Genomic DNA, 20,051 nt, shown 5'->3' on the forward strand with positions numbered 1-20,051 from the left:
ACACAGCAGGCTGACTAACAGAATGACTTTTTTAAAGCTGGCCCCAGGAATAGGGAAGACGTATTTTAAAACAGGAGTGCAGCCTGGGATCGGGGGGAATCACTGGCTGCCAGGGGCCACACAGGGCTCTAGACATCTGTGGAGCAGGAAACAAGCAAAAGATAGGAATTATGCAAAGCAAAAGGAGTAAAGGTACCCAAAAGAAAATTTGATGCTCAATTATCATAGATGCACCCGGCATATCAGTTTCAATCATGTTTCCAAAGCCACATGGCAACACATTACCAATTCTGTGTCAGAGTAACAATTATTTCAGAGGACGCCAAACTTCAGCTCTGCCACTTGCAGAGCCAAAAGCAACACCACACCAGTGTGTATGCCACGACTCTCACTTCCATTCATTCCCAAGTTTGGAAGGGAGGCAGATAAAAGGCAACCAGGCAAGAGATACGTCTGCATGCTCCCCCTGTCTCCCCACAACCAGACACCCATCTTCTCAGTGACCCACATGTGCTGCCACGGGAGATAGTCCGCAGCAGACACCAAGGGTCTCTGGGGTCAGGATTCCCAATCCGAGCTTGGGGTAGAACCCGGGTCTTCTGACTTCCCACTCTTTCTGTCTTATTAAGAATTTTAAAAACTAAGTTACACTCATAATTAAAAAGTCCTATTTAGTGACTGCAAGAGAAGCATTCACTATTTTTGCAGTTTTCATAAAAAATTTCCAAACACTTAAAAAACAGGAGTGCTGAAAATTGCAATGGCACATTTTCAAAACTGCTCACGGTAATAAGCAGCTGAATCGGGTAGACGACGAGAAAGTTTCAGCTCAAAACTGAGTCACGTGCAATCTGTTGCCTGTAGTAGGCTCTACTCACAGCAGCTCAGAGCTGAACCATGTACCGAGTTTCTTTTCTTATTCTTCCTTTCCAGACTCCAGAGCTCACACAAGTGTTCTTTAGGTCTAAGAGCTTTACTCTACTTATTTATTTATGTATTTTCTGTTCATGTGTTCATTCACTCACTTATGCACCTGACAGCAGCATCAGTGTGGTAAGAAATACCACTCTAAGTGAATCAGTAGGGAGGTCTGCCTCGCTACTGTCTGGCAGTGGTAAATCTTGTTCCTATAAATTGTTAAATATCTGCCTACAACTAGATTTCCTATATGCTGGTATGTTTTGGGCCAACCCTTAGAGATATGCCATTACTGGGAAAACTGAAATCGTATTGGCTAAGTCATCAAAAGGTAGAGATGCCAAGCTGGGGCTTAGACACACCTAATGAATGGAATGGGGGGAAAAAAGGGGGGGAGGAGTCAGCAGGCGAGAAAACTGTAGCGCCCTGAGTAATGAATGGTTCCAACTACGTTTGAAGTAGTAGCCTGAGCTGAGAGGGCTTGGGGCCAAGGTGCTCTTCTTCGTTAATTTAAGAGTAGTCTTCAGAGTGAAACACACAGATTAACGTGTACTCTTTGGTCAAGTGCATATCCCTGTGTAATCCATCGTCCTGTCAAGACATGCAACATTCCGGCACCCCACTGAGTTTCCTGGTTCCTCATGTCCATTATATATACAACCTTGTATCCCTACTAGTCATTTCTTGAATTCCAAACACCATTTTAATTTTAATCTTAAAAAGAAAAGCACCTACATAAGACAAGAATGAGTATGATCATCAGGGTGATATACTCAGTGTCAGAACACAGCATGAAGCACAAGATATAAGCTTTGAGTTATCTTTACTATACATTGTGATATTAATGTAAAATATTTTAAAATAAAACATTTAAGGAAAAATATCTGATATGCTAAGTCACTTAAAACCAGTTTATCACAAATTTCAACCCATAAATCCCTAAAACTTTTACTGCCTCTGCGTCAGAAAAGCCAACGGAAAGTTTTCACATTCAGAACTTTAAATGCCATGAAGAAATACAGTTGATGCACTTGTGTGGGAACAGATGACAACTTCTGTTATATTTATTTATCTTCCTTTTAAAATCGCTTTTGCATGTGTTTTGTGATGTGCATTATATTGTATTTCAGAAGTATAAGTTTCTTTATAGGTTGTAAACTTATCAAAGTTTTAGGGGTGTTTATAAAAACAGTTCTATTGACAAGAACGAAAGCCTCAGAGGCGGAGAGCACTGCTCCAGCGGACTGGCCAGCTTCGGTGAAGGTGAGGGCGGGCTCACACATGCAAGCGGACCCTCAGGGGAGTGAATACCTTAAGCAAGGATTGCTTATGACTTTCCCGCTTCTTCTCTTCCTCCTTTTTTGCTACAACAGATGCCATACGCCTTTCTTCTTCCTAAAAAAATTTTTAAAGAGAATTAAGTATTTAACCTTTTCTTATGCTAAGTATCTTTGGTTCTACACACCTGGTTTTCTTTGTGAGAGACATGTTACTTAGCCAGTAGAAACTATGCCCTCAAAAAAACATTAGCATGTTCTTTATTTTCTTCTTTCCTCCGAATTGTACACAATCTACATTCTTAACTCTACCCCTACCTCTGGAGGTGAGATAAATCTAGCTAACACAAGAGAGAGAAAAAGGGAGAAGAGGAGAAGAAAGAGAGAAGCAGGTGTGTGTGAGTTTTCTCTACACCGAGCACAACAGTGCCGCACAGAAAGGCTTAAACTTTCTACAGTGACGATCAGAAGGAGCAAAATAACACTCGAATGATTCTGATTTATGATTTAAAATTAGAGTTTTTAAATGATAAAACAAGAGTGAAAGCTGAAAGCCTTTTAAAACCTCTTTGTTGAAATTCATAATTCTCTAGTAATATCATTAGTTTGTTTTTAAATTGATTTGGCCAGTCTAATTTCTTAAATTCTAAAATCTGTGAAATAACATTATAGATGGTTTAGAAAAAAAATTTTTTTAAGACTTTATTTATTTTGAGACAGAGGGGAAGGGAGGAAGAGAGGGAGGGAGAGAAACATCGATGTGTGACTGACTGCCTGCCGAGTGCCCCTCAACTGAGGACCTGGCCGGCAACCCAGGCATGTGCCCTGACTGGGAACAAACTGGGGACCCTTTGGCCAGCGCTCAATCCACCGAGCCACACCAGCCAGTGCTGACAATTTAGAAAATTTTAAAAATCAGTCCTAATCTGAACACCCTTACTCAAATCTTATCATTTCTGTATGGAATATAGTTATTCTTATGTAAGGCTAAATGAGGATAATGAGGAGAAAGAAACTAAATAATATTAAAATATTGACTATGAACAAATTTTTAAAAGTTGCAATCTGTATACACAGTTTTGATCATGCTTTCCCCCTGACTGTCAAATTTTAGCAGAGTAAATGATAACCATGTAGCCTTTAATTTTTATTATCAAAAAATTTGTAGGCACTCGAAATTATGTCACAATTTGAGAGAAAAATTTCATCATAAAAGACAAACTTGAAAATATCTTCAGATAGGAAACTATAAAAAGTAATTCAACACACTTGAAGGAGAACTCTTTTAAGAATAAACATTTACAAAAACTGAAATGAAAAATTCAGTGGGGGTGGTGGTTTGCAGAGCAGACTTTATACCGCTGAAGAGAAAATCAAATGACTGAACAGTGGGTCAGAGGAAGGTTTCCCACGAGCTTTCGAAGCTCCCTGTACTTCCCTTTGACAACGTTTAGCCGGTTCCACTTGACACTACTTCCCTCTCCTACCCCAAAATGTTCCCTAAAGGTACAGACCATGTCAACTCCAAGCACACAGTAGATATTTAATAATTATATATTTAAGGAGTGAATTATTGTATATACATATTTATAAATTTGTTCATTAGTTACCTACAACTGGAACTGCTAAATAAAATGATAGACATATTTCCAGGGCTTTTGATATGCTTACAAATTTCCCTCCATAAAGGTAGTACTAATACTCCTCACCAGAAGTCATCATTTTATTTAAAACATAATAAATAGTCATAAGAGCTATCTCCCCACATCCAGGCCACATTGTAAGACAGTACTTTGTGCCCTCTTGAAGCCAGGTGTGGTCACTGACTTGCTTCGGCCAATGCCACATGAACAAAAGTGACATGTGTTAACTCCTAGGTGGAAGCTTTCAAACACAATGTATGACACAGCTGTTCTCTCTCTGGCCTCTGCCACGGACTCTGCGAAGTTCCTGATGGCGGGCACTTGAAAGGCCTTGGTCCTGGAATAAGGACGACACGCAGAGAGGGGCCCAGGCTGTGTCCTATGGGCAGACTGGCATGAACCTGAAGTAAACTTCAGTACTTTACTCCACTGAGGTTAGAGAAGTCATTACTGCAGCATAATGTGTCCTATCTTGACCAGTACATCTGTGATCATCTGTTATACTAGAATAAAAGAAGGTCAAATGTATTCTAGAGGATAGCCATTATAAATGTTTCTGAAGACAAAGACAGACCTAGACTAAAGAAATATATGGAACATGCACACAGAGAAACTATTACAGAGTTAAAAAGGGAGCTAGAAATACACCCACCGACAGTCTCCGATCTCAGGAATAGGAAGATGGATGCTCTGAGAAGTTTAGCATTTACACAAGGTCACATGGCTACAAAACCAGAATCAGGACCAGCAGCCATGTCTTACAAGAAACGGAATTTGTGTGCCCTGGCTGGTGTAGCTCAGTGGACTGAGCGTGGGCCTGCAAACCAGACAATCGTGGTTCCATTCCCAGTTAGGGCACATTCCGGGGTTGCAGGCCGGTTCCCTGCAGGCCAGATCCCAGCAGGGGACGCACAAAAGGCAACCATACATTGATGTTTCTCTCCCTCTCTCCTTCCCTTCCCCTCTAAAGATAAATAAATAAAATCTTTAAAAAAAGGAACGGAATTTGTTGTCTCTTTTATAATAAGGGCATATCTAAATGTATTTTACTGATTTTAGAGAGATGAAAAAGTTGAGGTTAAAATTCAGTAGTGATATGCCATAGGATTTAGTTGTTTAAAAGGGAACAGAAATTTAATGCGATTTTTGGTGAATTTAAAGGTCTTTTACAATATGGAATTAGTTTTTCTTAATGTGAGGCTGGCTAGAGGTAATGAGAAACAATAAACTAAATAAAAAATTCAGAACCTTTATTCCTAGCTTCACAAAGTAGCTGGACTAATAATTAAATTCTTCTGTTTAGTAAATACTGATTTGCTACCTATTAAGTATAATCTGTTTCAGAACAAACTTTTTAAAAAGCAAATTATACTGATGTTCAATTGTTGACCCATCTACAAAATGTGAACCAGAGACAGGCCGGTTACTGCAGGAGCCAACTCCAAACAGTCCTGGAGGCTGTATGGAGCACGCACTGCACATACTGAAGAGGTGATTCCATCGGATTTTCTAAAAGAATTCCAGCTTCTATTGAAGGCAGTAGGACTTTAAAAGGAAAGCCCAGCCTAGGAAAACTGGATGCATGCCACATCAATTCAAATACTGAGTGTTTTAAGGAATTTATATATCTGATGACTGTATTTCAGCCCAAATAATTATAGAGTAACTAAACTTAGAAACAAGAATATACCTCTAATTTTAAAGATAAGCTATAAATCTGTTGGTAAGAGTAGAAAACAGAAATTCTGGCATCTTCATGTTAATAGTTCAATTTCTGGGATAAAAGCCATATCCTTTATATAGCAAATGAAAGAGATGTAGTTGGTACCAAAAAAAAAAATCAAACTTTTCCATACTTCGGTTGTCATGAAGACCTATTACAGGAATGATTTCAAATTAATTAAGAAGTGTAGTGATTTAATAGGTGTTTTGATAACTTGGGTTATCTGTTAGCAGATTATTAAGGCCTTAAAACAATGCATATATTATATGAGAAGTTTTGTTCCAAACTAAACAAAATGATCCTAATACAAGCAGCAATTTGTGTGGAATTAAAAAAGTCAATGGTACTGTGGGCTTTTAACCAGAGTTAAAAATAATAGAACAGACAGAAAATACATTGTTTTCTTTGACTATGTCAAGTGTTAAAACAGACTTTAACATCACAGTTTTTGTCTAGAGAAGATGGTCCATATTTTTCATTCAAACAATCTTGTGTTACAGAGAAAAAATGATTTTCCTGGGGTCACAGTTCACGGCAGAGTGCAGGAACACTGGCTGCCCTGTTGCCCAACTGCCACTGGCCCAGGGAAATCAGCCGTTAACTACCGAGGGGCGAAGCCAGGATGGGCTAGGTTATGCTGTTACAACAGCTTCACAACTCACACCAGCTTACATTATGGAAAGTTCACTTCCTGGTCACGCAGAGGGCACTACACCTGCCCTGCACGCCATGGCTCAGTGTTCCCATGTGTCGTGATCTGATGGCATCTTCAACCCATCACATGTTCCGCAGTGACCAAGGAAGAAAGGCATGGGAATCACACACTGGTTTTTAAATGCTTCCGCCTGGAAATTATATACATAACTTCTGCTCACATTTCACTGGCAAAAGCAAATTGCATGAACACACCTAACTGCAAGAGGAAAGGAAATACCATCTTTCCACATGCGAAAAAGAGGACGAGAATCAGAATGCATTGGTAAGCATTAGTAACAGTGACCACATCATCATTTCTGTTTCAGATAGGCTATTCCACCTTTTAGAGAGCAAATTATAAATCAGTTCATATTAAGCCAACTAAATGTGGGTTTCACGTGAAAACTTTAGACATTGTATCTGTTTCAGAATTGTGGACATACTACCTACATTCACAAAATACTGCCTTAGAAATAAAAAGGAGAAAATTCTGCCTCCCAGAATTTTCTATACAATGGTCCTTGTGTCAGCCTTTCAAAATGTCTTTTCTCTTACTGGACGGTCATGAAAATATCTAAAGACCTGTACTACCGTTCTTATTTTTCCTTTGTCAATAAATCATGCCAGGTTTTCTGGAAAACTCCAGTTTGTCTCATCATTAAAGACTATTGTCTCCATTGTTTCTGGATCCTCTATTTCTATAAATGAATTCTTTTTCAAACCATGTTAACTTCTAATAATCACATCTCACAACTCAATTTGAACATATCAATTCCAAGGCTAGTTTTCTTTCTCATCTCTCTGCATTTGGGGTGAGAACTGTTTTACTTGATGTTGTGGAGTCAAGTTCAGAATGTTTAATTTATCTATTTTTTATCTTGCTAAATTCTATTTATTTTACTAGACTAGAGGTTAGCAAACTTTTTCTGTAAGGGCTAGATAATGAATATTTGAGGCTTTCTGAACCACATAAGATCTCTACTGCATATTCTGTTTTTCTTTTCTTTTTAAATACAATGCTTTAAAATATAAAAACCATTCTTCACTTGAAAGCCATACAAACACAGGCTGCAGATAGATTTGGCTCACAGCCTCCAGTTTGCTAAACCTGTTCTAGATCAGTGAGCTACTTTTAGAATCCAATTTGATCAACCAATATATCAGGATCTCCATCTTCTCCGGTTTCTGTCATCCACGTACTTTATCAGAATAAAGTAAATATTGTCATCTAGTCATTGAACAAAAATGTGGAATAGAAGGGGCCCCGGGAAAAGCCTCCCGGCACACTGGCACAGGCTCCTCTGCGGCCGCCATCAATCAGTTCCGGCATCAGCAGGTTGATCTGATCCATTTGATCTAAACCACAAATCCAATTAGCCGTGTTGTCACTGAATTTACTTGAAGCAATCTCACAAAAGACTTCATCAAATACTTTGCTTAAGTACCCAAACACTATCTATTGCTCTCTTCTGAAAGGGGCCATTTATAATATCCGATGTGGAAAAATCACTGGTGTGAATTGTTTTTAGTGAACTCATGCTGCCTCCTAGTGATCAGTTCCTTAAATACTCACAACCTATCTTTTGATAATCTAATTCAGGTTTCTTTCATAATCGATACTAAGTTTATTGTCACAATTTGTGGAACTCACACTCTTTCTTCCTGTGACAGAGCAGATCGCCCACCTTTCGGCTACTCTATTATTCAGCACTGCCTCCCAGAAATAGCTTCCAGTGGTTTAGCAACTCACTTGCTGTTTACTCAGGGCTCTAGATCAGCCCACGGCCAAATCCGGTCTGCCACCTGCTTTTGTAAACAGAGTTTCACTGGAACACAGCCGTGCTCATCCATTTAGGAATCGTACCCACCTGCTTTCACGCCACAGTGTCAGAGCTGAGTAGTTTTCAATGGAGCCTGGATAGCTCCCGAAGCCTAAAATACTCACCACAATCAGGCCCTTTTACAGAAGTATGCCAGTCCCTGATCTGGATGGGTCTGAATTCGAACTTACTGATTCACCTATTCTAGCTTCACTTTTACCTTGTTAATATTTATTTCTACACTTTACAGACTAAAATACATTTTTCTTAACAGAGATAAAAAAAGCTAAACAGGTATTGAAGCCAGCAACTCCTATTCTCTCTTAGCACCACACTATCTCTTGCCATCCCTCTGGCTCGGGCCCTAGAAACTCTTACCCTGATCTGACTAATGGCCCTGCCTCTGCCCTCATGCCCATCCCTTCCTCTCCAGTTCATCCCCTGGACTGCTACACAGAGAGACAATCTTTCTCATAGGCAATTCCAGTTAAACTGCCTTAAACTTTTCAAGGGCTTCTTATTATGTTCATGACAAAAATCCGGCCTCTTTATCATGACATGCAGTGCCTTTCATGGCCTAGCCCTTGCCTGTCAAACTCCCTTTTCCTGCTAGTCCCCTTATGCACACTCGCTGCTCGGCCATGCTGAACTGCTATCCGTTGCCATATTCCCTCGGCACCCCTTCGCATTTTGTACACCTTCTCTCTCCCTGGACCACTCTTTACAGGTACATCCTTCCTTCTTCGCCATTCTTCAAGACTCAAGTATTTTCTCCTTTGGGACTTGGCCTGTTTCTCCAGTAGACATAGGAGTGCTTTGCTCTTTGATATGACTGGGCTATGTGTGTGAGTGTGTGTACACACACACATATCTATCAATTAATCTATCTTATCCACTTAGTCATTCTGAGTTATAATCAGGCTGTGTGACTGCCTCTGCACTACGCTGTAATTAAAATCCTGATCTTATCATCTCGAGTATCTAACACAGACCCTAGTATAAAACTTTTCAATTCAATGTGACAAGAATGAATGTCTCGGGAATTTTTCCACAGTACTTCTAGGTCAAAAGAAATGTGCTACAGCTCTGTTTATTGTAGTTAAGAAATGACTTAATAAATATTCATGTTCCTGCAACTCAGTAACCATTTAAAAAATACAATACATACAAATTGAAAGAAAAAATATGCCACTTCTAAATAACCCCAATTACTCACCAATGGCACATGTGTGCCTGTGGGCATTACACACTCCTCACACACTGTGATTAGATTGTGTTGTTGGATGTGGACTGGGACCAAAGTGGGTCTGCTGGACCAGTCTGGAAATGGGTTTCCAAAAGAATTTCGGGGGCTCACGCATAGGAGAGTTTGAACAACCGCGGCAACACTTAATGGAAGGGTGCATAGGGCAGCGATGCCCCCGCAGAGGCTGCTGCACTGCCTCATCCAGGGCCGTGTGGCTCAGCTCTGTCTCATTGCACGCGTCCAGCCTCCCGAGCCCAGGAGGAGGACCAGGACCCAGAGCTGCCGTGGCATTAGCCTATCATCCAAGGGTCCAGCAGTCCAGCTCGGTCTCTGTTCCCGTCCAGCCCTCTTCACCCAGAGCTGCATCACCCAGGCCCATGTGGCTGCTGCTGAAAGAGAACACGCCTGGGCCTTTGTTGGTCTTTGACTATAGTACCTTGGGCTTAGGGAGAGGGGGCTTTCATTCAAAATAACCAATCTTCCTAATCCTTTGTGAGCTTGTGCTGGACCCTCCTCCTATCCAGTCCCTCTCCTGGATCTTCTGGGTTCCGAGACCTCATCCTGTCCAGTGTTTTCCCCAGATTGTCCCAGGCTAGACTCCTCCCTTTACGGTCACCACCTGGCTTCTACGGCACATGCCCCAGCAGAGGAATTTTTTCCCTTGCTGATTCTCCCCGCCCTCACCCCCCATTAGTCTATGGGGACAGACTGGTGTTTCCTTGGGGAGAACTGAAATCCTGCCTGCTCCAGGATTAAGTCCCTTTGATGGTGGATGTGGCTGTCCCCTGGGGTGTCCATGAAGCTGTAACTCTTAGTTAATCCAGTTTAATTACATGCCTGGCTCCCTTATCTTTTGTTAGTAACTGACTGGCTGCTGAGTTTAACAACTGGTCACTGCCACCATCGTTTCCTGGTCCACACTGATTGGCATGGTTTTTGTTTTTATCACAATAACCACTAAAAACTCAGCTTTGCAAAGATATGATGCCAGAGAGAGAAATACAGTGTGATCTAATGTTGAAATGAACTAGAACTTTTTTAATATCTCACAGATACCAAATATGACTGCATTTCCCTTAAAAATAGAAAGTGTTCCACAGTGCCCCTGTGAGCTCACGACAACATCTTTGGCACACAGTTTGGGAATCACAACCCTAGTTCATAGAAGTTCACTAAATATTTGTGCAATCTCTAGCTAGAAGGTTTATGGGGTAAATTACATATTTAATTGAGATAGTGTTTTAAACAGAAAAATATAGAACAGGTATCAGTCGACAAACTTTTCTAGCAAGAAGGAAAATATTTTATGCTTGTAGCCATATAGTTTCTTGAGCAACAACTCAATTCTACTAATGTAGTATCAAAACAGGCGTAGATAATACATAAATGGATGAACATAACCGTGTTCCAATATAACTTTTTTGCCAATCCAGTTACAGAAAGTCTATAAAAAGGTATATTGTTGCACACTAAAATTGCTAAAAAGTTATAAACAAAAAGTGAAACTAAATATGATGGTCCATACTGTTACTGTAAGTAGTTAACTAGAAATTAAGAAGACAAAGCACAAATGGAATTAGAGACTGACTTTAATAAACTAAGGAGCATAAGCCTGCTTGCTCAGCCATGAAGTTTTAGCCTTCACACTCACACAGTCCAGGGGACTGCCACCGAGGACCTGAGTCCCTGGAGCACAGGCAGTCCCCCGGGAGCACTGTCTGCCTGCGGTTGCTGGGGGCAGGCAGAGGGAGGCAGCACAGAGGCCTGTCAGTCTAACGGGGGTGTGGACACGTCAAAAGCCTGCAAAAGCTTTTGGGAAGCTTTTGGGAAGTTGATTGGTTACTTTGAAAAAGCTCCTGGTTATAACCCCAGGGGGACAGAGAAGCTCTCTCTCTCTCTCTCTCTCTCTCTCTCTCTCTCTCTCTCTCACTCAGTGACCAGACCCATTTGTTCGTGTGCTCCTCCCTCACCCGGCAACACAGAACCATGTGGGTCTAGCAGCCCTGGGGCCCACAGCAGACCGCCTGGGCTCCGGAGGACTAAGCTTTAATATGGAACAGACTCTCTGGACACTGGCCTTTGTTTTAGCCTTGCTGAGGACACAGCTGGACTCTTTCCATGGCAGAACAGATGGACATGGGACACTGGAAACCAAGGGGGGCCGATCTTCACCTGGACACTCCTTGCCACATCACAGCCTCCCGTGGGTGGGTCCTTGGAATACTTTCCTGTGATCCCATGGAAGAGCCTCATTTCCACAGGCAACAACTCCAACGTGAACAAATGAATAAATTGAAATTCTTCTGAGGAAGGGGATTACAAAGAGAAAGCAGGACCTTCACATGGAGAGCCCTGGCAGACACCATCTTAACTGAACAACATCAATAAAGGGATAAATATAGATTACACATCACTTGACCATCAGATACAGTAAGAAGATGCAAAATCACTTCTGTGACATTTATACCAAAGATCTATAGCTAAAAATTAACCTCATGGAAACATCAAAAAAACCCTAGATTGAGGTCGTTCCACGAAATAACTGATGTATAATCTTCCTAAACACCAGAGTCAGGCAGGTTAAGGAAAACTGAGGGGCTGTGCCCGCAAAATGGCGGCAACAGAGATGTGGCAACAAAACGCACCTGTACACAAGACGGAGGGCCCAGGATTCTGCCACCGAGAGGCTGCTTTTTTGAATATTGAGTTTAAGCTGTTTATTAAGAAACAAAAGACTCAGGAAGAACCACTGACCCTCAGACAGGGAAACCTGCTTCAGGAAGGAGACCTGAGGATGTCGCCTTTGCCTAACTTGAGTTCAGTGCTGGAAACAAGAGGCTTCAGCCAGGCGGACACTCCACACCCTGCCGTCTCCGAGTCACCTCGCAAGGACTTCTCTGCCGAGTGTGTTCTGCTCTTTTCCAAATTACGCACGAGTATAAATTGCCCATTCTCATTTCTGAAATCTGATACCCCATATCCTCACCTTCTCCTTTGTCCAAAAATACCTTGTGTCCCCAATATTGTCTGTCTTTGGGATTTTCATGGAATTATCATGCCTATGTGAATTCCTCATGCATGTATATTAAACTTTGATTTTCTTCTATTAATCTGTATCTTTTTAATTTGGTTTTTAGCTCAGTAAGAAGAACTTAAAAGGTGGAAAAAAAGTATTAATATTTTATTAGGCCCCACAAATGTATAATTTGAAATTGGATCATTTTGCTATACAAATTATCCTTGATGTGATTGGTAAAACTGAATGTGGTATGAGAATTCAACACCAGTAATTACTCAGTATTCATTTCCTGATTTCACTGGTTATATTGTGTTTGTACAGGATGATGTCTTTACTTATATAAAATATACACTAAAGTGTTCAGGGTTGTTAGGAAACTGAGTGGGCAGCTCACTCTCAAATGGTTCAAGATAAAAGCTCTTCATACCGAATGTACGACTTTTCTGTAACACTGAGATGGCTGCCATTGAGGAGCTTTTTCAAGTGTCGAAAACAGTGGAGGACAGATGTGAGGGACACTCCTCTGCACTCAGCAGGGACAGTGGGCCCCGCTCCCTGCCCACGGGGGTTTGCCCTCATTTCCTTACCAGGCAAACACACTCCATCAACTGCACAAAGGACAGTGACCATGCACAGTTTTATTCTCCTTTATAAAGGCATAAAAGTAGATAAATCTCACTCAACTAACAAGTCTCTGTTGAACATACTACACTGTCAACACCGATGAGACAGAAGAAAAGTGCACAGAACATCTGCAAGTGTTAGGTGAGGAGAACGAAAAATGGCTTCTCCCATTAGGGCACTAGTTGGGTAGACAAGTATGACATAAATTCACTGTAAGAAACAATATACAAGTGCGTACTATTTATATAAACAGGTTAGCTTCATCTCTTACCCCACTCACCTCAAGCAAGAGCAATGAGAAGTACCCGAGGTGCTCACCTGAGAAAGGCACGGAGGCCCGGGGAGAAGGATGAGCAGTGCTGATGGCACAGGTCTGAGCGAGTGGAGAGGTCAAAGAGCTGTGCCCCTGAGCAGGAGCAAAGGGAGAGGCAGAGCCCTACCAGGCCCCTGGAATTCGGGACTGAACCAAGATTTGACTACCTGCTAGCCCCCTTAGCTGCCTACTACGTTGCGGAGGGAGAGATGCCAACCGCACACATTGTGAAGCGGGGTACCGGCCGTGAGTTACGGGCACCTGAATAAACCCAGCTGATCACTCAGAATTCATATCAAAATCAGCAGAGTCGTGGTCTAAGGTTTAGTACTTCATTCCACCTTGACAACAACCCTAAGACATAATACAATCACGATCCCCATTTCACTTTGAGAAAATGAGGTATAGAAAGGTTAAGTAAACTGCTAACGGTCACATGACTTAGAAAATAGTCAAGCCAGGATTCAGACATAAGCATTCTGGCTCCAGGATCCACGTTCTTAGCCATTATCAACGCAATTCTTACCCATTCCAAAGTAAATTATTAGTTAGGTATTAAGCAAGAATAAAAATACAAGCACGGTGATTAATTTAAATAGAAGGTTAGGAATTTAAAGAGCCCTATTCAGTGAAATTCAAGAGTGGTAAAATAATCTATAATTATAATCACGAAATATACCGTAATGACATTTATGATAATCCCTAGCTCACTATCAAGCAGAGCAGACACACCCCAAGTTCCCAGTCAGGACGGAAGCCTAGCGAGCCCCTTGGCAGCGTTCTCACCGTGACTCTCTTCATATCCAGCTGGCGCAGCTGCTGCATGTTCTGAAGGACGGTGTGTTTGTACCATGACTCTTGAGCTATAGGATTGCCATCAAAAGTGATGTCTGAGAGAGACGTCGAGTCAGCGAGGCAGCAGACACTCTCAAAACTGCAGAGACAGAAAACACTGGGTTATTTCGAGACCTTCAAATTGCACTTTGATTTGTTTAACAGAACAGTTTAGATTTACAGAAAAATAGATGATAGTACAGTTCTCACATACTCTCCACTCAGTTCCCCCTATTACTAACATCTTACATTAATATAGCACATTTTTACAAGTAATGAACTAATATCAATGCATTCTCACTAACTCAAGTCCATATTTTATCCAGATTTCCTTAGTTTTTACCTACGCTCCTTACTGTTTTGGGATCCCATCCAGCACACCATATTGCATTTAGTTGTCACATGTTATTGGGCTCCTTTTAGCTGTGACAGCTTCTCTGACTTCCCTGGTTATTGATGACCTGGGCAGTTTGGGGGCTTACTCATCAGTTATTTTTAGGATGCCCTTCGACTGGGATCGGTCTGATGTTTTTCCAGTGATTGGACTAGGGTTAAGGTACATACTAGTAACCAACATAACATCCCTGCTGATGCTGACCCTGATCGCCTGGCTGAGGCTGCGTTTTTCAGACTTCTCCAATATAAAGTTGCTCTTCCTTCCCCTGAATTCTTTGGAAGGAAGTCGTTATGGGCAGCCCACACTCAGGGGGTGGGAAGTTCAGTTTCCCCTCCTTGAGGGCAGCATCTACATGAATTATGTGAAATTCTTCATCCTGGAGGGGTTTTTTTCCTGCCACTTATTTATTTCTATCAGTTTGGATGCATGAATATTTATTTTATACTTTAAGTTAGAATCCAATACTACTTTACTTAAATGTTCCAGCTTTGGTACTGGAAGCTTTTCAGTGTGTCCCTTGGACATACTCACACCATTATGGTAGATGTGGAGATTTTTTCTTGGTGCATCCCTTCCTTCCTTTCTTCTCTTCCTTCCTTCCTTCCTTTCTTTCAAATATACTTTATTGATTATGCTATTAGTTGTCCCATATCCCCACTTCATTCCCCTCCACCCTGCACACCCTCTCCTACCCACATTCCCCCCTTTAGTTCATGTTCATAAGTTCTTTAGCTTCTACATTTCCCATACTATTCTTGACCTCCCCATTTATTTTCTACCTGCCATCTATGCTACTTATTCTCTGTACCTTCTCCCCCCTTCTCCTTCTCCCACTCCCCTGTTGCTAACCCTCCATGTGATCTTCATTTCTAGGGTTCTGCTCCTGATCTAGCTGTCCTCTTAGCTTGCTTTTGTTTTAGGTGTGGTTGTTGATAACTGTGAGTTTGCTGTCCTTTCACTGTTCATCTTTTTTATCTTCTTTTTCTTAGGTAAGTCCCTTTAACATTTCATATAATAAGGGCTTGGTGATGATGAAGCACCTTATCTGAGAGGTGCTTCCTTACTTTCTGGCACGCAAAAGTCTCTAGACTTGTATTTCCTACCCCAGGCTTAGAATCGGCCATCTCTCCAAGGAGCCACGTTCCTTTTACTGGAGCTGCTATTAGAGACAAAGATCTGCAGACTTCCATCTGTGCATCTTCTTTCTGTTTTTCAGGTCTTGTGCCCATTTTTAATGGGTTTCTTTGTTTTTTTGCTGTAGAATGTTTGAGAGTTTTGTATACATAATGGATATGACTCCAGTCAGATATGTTGTGTAAATATTTCTCCTAGTCTGTGACTTGTCTTTTTATTCTTTTAAAAAAGATTTTATTTAATTTTAGAGAGAGGGGAAGAAAGGGAGAAAAAGAGGGAGAGAAACACTGATCAGCTGCCTCTCGTGTGGGAGGCACGTGCCTCTCAACCCGGGACCGGCCCACAACCCAGGCCCACACCTGCCCTGCCAGGGTGGGAACTGAACTGGCCATCTTTGGCTTTGTGGGACAATGCACCACCAACTCAGCCATGCCAACCGGGGCCTTTTTCATTTTTTAAATAGTGTCTTTCGAAGGGCAGGTTTTAATTTTCAGGATGTCCAACTAACCACCACTCTCTTTCTTGGACCACACTTTCGGTGTTGTACTATAAACACTTTGCCAAACCCAAGGTTTTCTAGATTTTCTTTTAGAAGTTGTGTAGTTCTGTTTAACATTTAGGTCTATGATAGATTTTGAGTTAATTATGTGAAAGGTATGTGTCTAGATTCATTTTTATATGAATATTTAATTGTTCTGGTACCATGTACTGAAAAGACTATTCTTTCTCTATTGAATTGACTTTGCTCTTTTGTCAACGATCACTTGACTACATTTGTGTGAGTCTATTTCTGGGCCCTCTATTCTGTTCCACTGATATGTGTCTATTCTTTCACTAATACCACACTGTCCTAATTACTGGACCTTTATGCTAAGCCTTGAAATAGGTTAGTGTGAGTCCTCCAACTTTGTTCTTTGTGTTGCTAATCTAGGTCTTGGCTTCTCCATACAAACTTTAGCTACCATTTGTTGGTATCTACAAAGTAACTTGCTGAAATTTTGATTGAGACATTCGTGTTTTTTAAAGAAGGGAATAATCCCTTTTCTAACTAATACCCCCGAACAGAGTGGTAAAACTCACTTCCTTTAGAGTAAGCCTCATTCAGTGACTATTCAAATAACTAATGTAACACTTAGGCCTAAAAACACTTTACCCAGGCACTGTATTTAATAACCCCTCTTCCAGTGTTAAGATTCCTACCTATCCTATACAGGATTTCCTGCCTACCAGTGAAAAGACCCTATGTGTCGTGTCGACAATTAAGAATGAGGCAAGGTCTTTAACAAGAAGTAAGTTTTTTATTATCATTTAAAAATATTTCTAGTGTGTTTTGCTCCCACTCAAGGTAAAGAAATATTCTGCAATCAAGTATTTTACCTCAGAGCTTACCTTTACCAATCTAAAAGGTAAATCTCATGATTTATATGTATATTGTAGTTTCTGAGACATACTTAAATAATTATAGGAAGGGAATTTAAGGGGAAAAAAGGGGAGGGATTTGGAGGAAGAAGTATGAAAGACACAGGAATGAGGACTGGGGGGAGGAAATGGGAGGGAGGTGGGGAGCACGGGGCGGGGGGGGGCTGGGATGGGAGAACTAGTCAAAAAACTGTACTTGAAAAATAACTAAATAAAATTTAAAAAAGGAAAATACAACATATGCAAAACCAGAAAACAAAAATAATTATAGGAATATATTTTTGAAAGGCTCATATATGTACACAAAAATGAGAGTTCATGCATTAAACTTAATCTCTTCAAATGTAAATACAATGGACATTATAATGTTTTTCCCACCTAGCATTAACAAAATTATTTTTTTCATCAATATCAAACATCTCAGAACAGTTTCTGGTGTTTGAGATAGATGTTTAAAAGATGCTTCTTTCCTGCCCTGCAGTTGTTAACATAAAGCTTAAATCAAATAAAAATGATTTGATCATTTCAAAACTAAAACACAAGGCAAATGTTAAGTGAACTAACTCATCATCTTCCCTCCACAAATCTGCTATTCCATGCATACTTTCTATCTGCTAAGTGATACATGATTATTATCACCATGTTGGTTGCCACTGTGAACTAATCAATCTCTTACTCAGAAACTGATGATTCGTAATGGGAACTGCAGACTCTTCAAAGGTTTTTAAACAAGTGGGGATACTGTGATTAGAATAATCAGAACTCAGCAGCATTATGGAGGAGATGAAGGAAAAAAAGAGATGAATCAAAAACCAGTTAAAGAGTATCAACAGACTGCAGTAATAGAGGTGAAAAATAGTAAGAGCATGTCGAAAACTAAAGCAGTAGCTATGAGAGTAAAGAGGAAGGGGTACACTCCATGGGATTCCAGAGTGTAGCGCAGACGGAAACTAGCCGTCATCTGAACATGAGGAAGTGAGGAATCTAGAATAACAACCAGGTTACTGTCTTGGGAGAATGAGGTGGTGGTTACAGTATATACTTTGCCAAAATTCATTTAATTTCACATTTAAAATGGGTGCATTTTATTACATGTAAATTATATCTAAATAAATGGATTTATAAAGAAATTTAAAATGTAAAAAATAAATATTTGACCGATCACCTGTTCACCTATTTTCTTCTGGTGGCCTCCAACAACCACAGGATGGGATCACTAATTCCAACCTTAAGATATTAACTAATGTGAGCAACAGAGCAAATCGATGGTCTGTGATGAAGAGCATTTTTCTTCAGTGGCTTGGCATATCTGAACAGAATTCAACAGAAGGTTCTTGAGGGCTAGAAATGCACTGTGACCAGTGCCTCAACTTAGTAGCGAGCACTGAGTAGCTTGTTCAGTAAACCTTGGTGAGTGAATAAAAGAATATGATTGACTGAAATGATTCCAAAGGGCTTATCCTTGATTTTAAAAAACTGAATTTTCTTACACTATTCTTAGAATTGTTATTGAAAAGACATCAAGCTTTTAAGAATCCTTATGACCTGCTATCTGTCCCAAATCAGGTAGATGCATTTTAAAAGTGTAAATAACATGTCTATAAAGAGAGAATGTGAAGCTGGAAAATTTTATTTTATTGTAAGCAGATTCCAGTTTTATTGTTATTTACTATCTATTTACAAGACAGACTACAACCAATGATTTGTTTCTTATTCCTAAGTATAACTTTGAATTGGTTATAACTGTTCCCAACCCTATATGTCTCAAGTATTCCTTTGGGAAGTAAAATTAGTCTAATAATTACCAATTGGGTGGGGATAAAAACAAATCTAAAAAGTATCTTCACTGAGTTCTGATGAAGGCACATTTGTGGACACAGAATAAAATCGTATGCCCAGTGAAGTACTTCAGAGATGGAGAAGACCTGTGGATGCCCATCTGGTGCACAGCCACTGTACAGTTCAAGCTCAACCACAGGAGGAGCCGGGAGTGGGAAAGCCGTGGCAGTCCTCAGCGGGTGCTATCCCGGCGACCCTTCCCAGATCAGATGCTAATACTGACGCCCCAACTGAAGTCTTTATGCTTTGAACAGTTTTACTAAAGTAAAAATAAATCTGTATTTGATCCATGAAATTCCTCACAAAATTTTATTTCCACCTGCAAGACATTTGACCAATAAACATGCCACACATTCCTCAAAACGCACTGACAAATGCATGATTTTAAAAACATTCTCTAATCAAACAAAACAATGCTTTTAAAGTATAAATACAGCCAAATGAAGGGTTATAGCCTACCTAACCAAACAAAATCAAACTCAAATTATTAAAAAACAACAACCCTGGAAGTAGAGCAGTAACCATAGTGAAGTAGTACTACTTACAAGAACAGTCTCTCTCTCTTTTTAAGAACACTCGCTTGCCTCTTCAGAATACCAAGAATGGAAAACTCTGGGCCGAAGGCTGACATTTAACTCATAATTCAGCTTTCATCTTTCCCAGATTACTCACACACCTAGTCTCCCCCGGCAGTCTCCTCCCAAGGCCGCGTCTGCTTCCGATCTGCTGCAGAACCTGCAGGGACGATCTGTCCCTCCTGACCAAACTCGCATCTCAAAGGAAAAGGGACTATTTTTAGACCATTTTATGCTCACTTGATAAAGCACAGAGAAAAGATAAAATGCCTATATGTATGTATACGACATAGATATTTAACTAACGATTCCCAAATATTAGCCAAATTTCTACATTTGGGAAGTCCTCCCCCAAAAGTAAATTAGGTACTTTAGAAAATGGGGTTTCACTTCTTCATATCAATAAACATGTACTCTGAAATATTTCAGAGTACCATGTACTCTGAAATAATCTTAATAAACAGCTCACATTTTTATACAGATCAGTGAAATTTTACTGAGCAGTTACTAAGTGAAAAGAAGTGAAACAGAATCCAGTGTGCTCAACAGGACTGGAATATACACAACTGACAAG

General features: G+C 40.5%; 1 protein-coding gene across 9 annotated transcripts in view; it reads right to left on the bottom strand.

The window, feature by feature from the left end:
• LRRC49 (leucine rich repeat containing 49) overlaps positions 1-20,051 on the bottom strand; it is a 162,999-nt gene that overhangs the window by 46,699 nt on the left and 96,249 nt on the right. For 7 of the 9 annotated variants that reach the window (XM_053656873.1, XM_053656872.1, XM_037137277.2 and 4 more), the window contains 2 exons: positions 14,066-14,213; positions 2,230-2,313 (listed from right to left, as the gene is read on the bottom strand). In XM_053656873.1, the coding sequence (XP_053512848.1) occupies positions 2,230-2,313; positions 14,066-14,213 (232 nt within the window). The other 2 variants (XM_053656875.1, XM_053656874.1) reach the window with 2 other exon arrangements.

The sequence above is a fragment of the Artibeus jamaicensis genome, unplaced genomic scaffold (assembly GCF_021234435.1).
Source record: "Artibeus jamaicensis isolate MK-2021 breed Jamaican fruit bat unplaced genomic scaffold, CSHL_Jam_final scaffold_286, whole genome shotgun sequence".
NCBI classification, from domain to species: domain Eukaryota; kingdom Metazoa; phylum Chordata; class Mammalia; order Chiroptera; family Phyllostomidae; genus Artibeus; species Artibeus jamaicensis.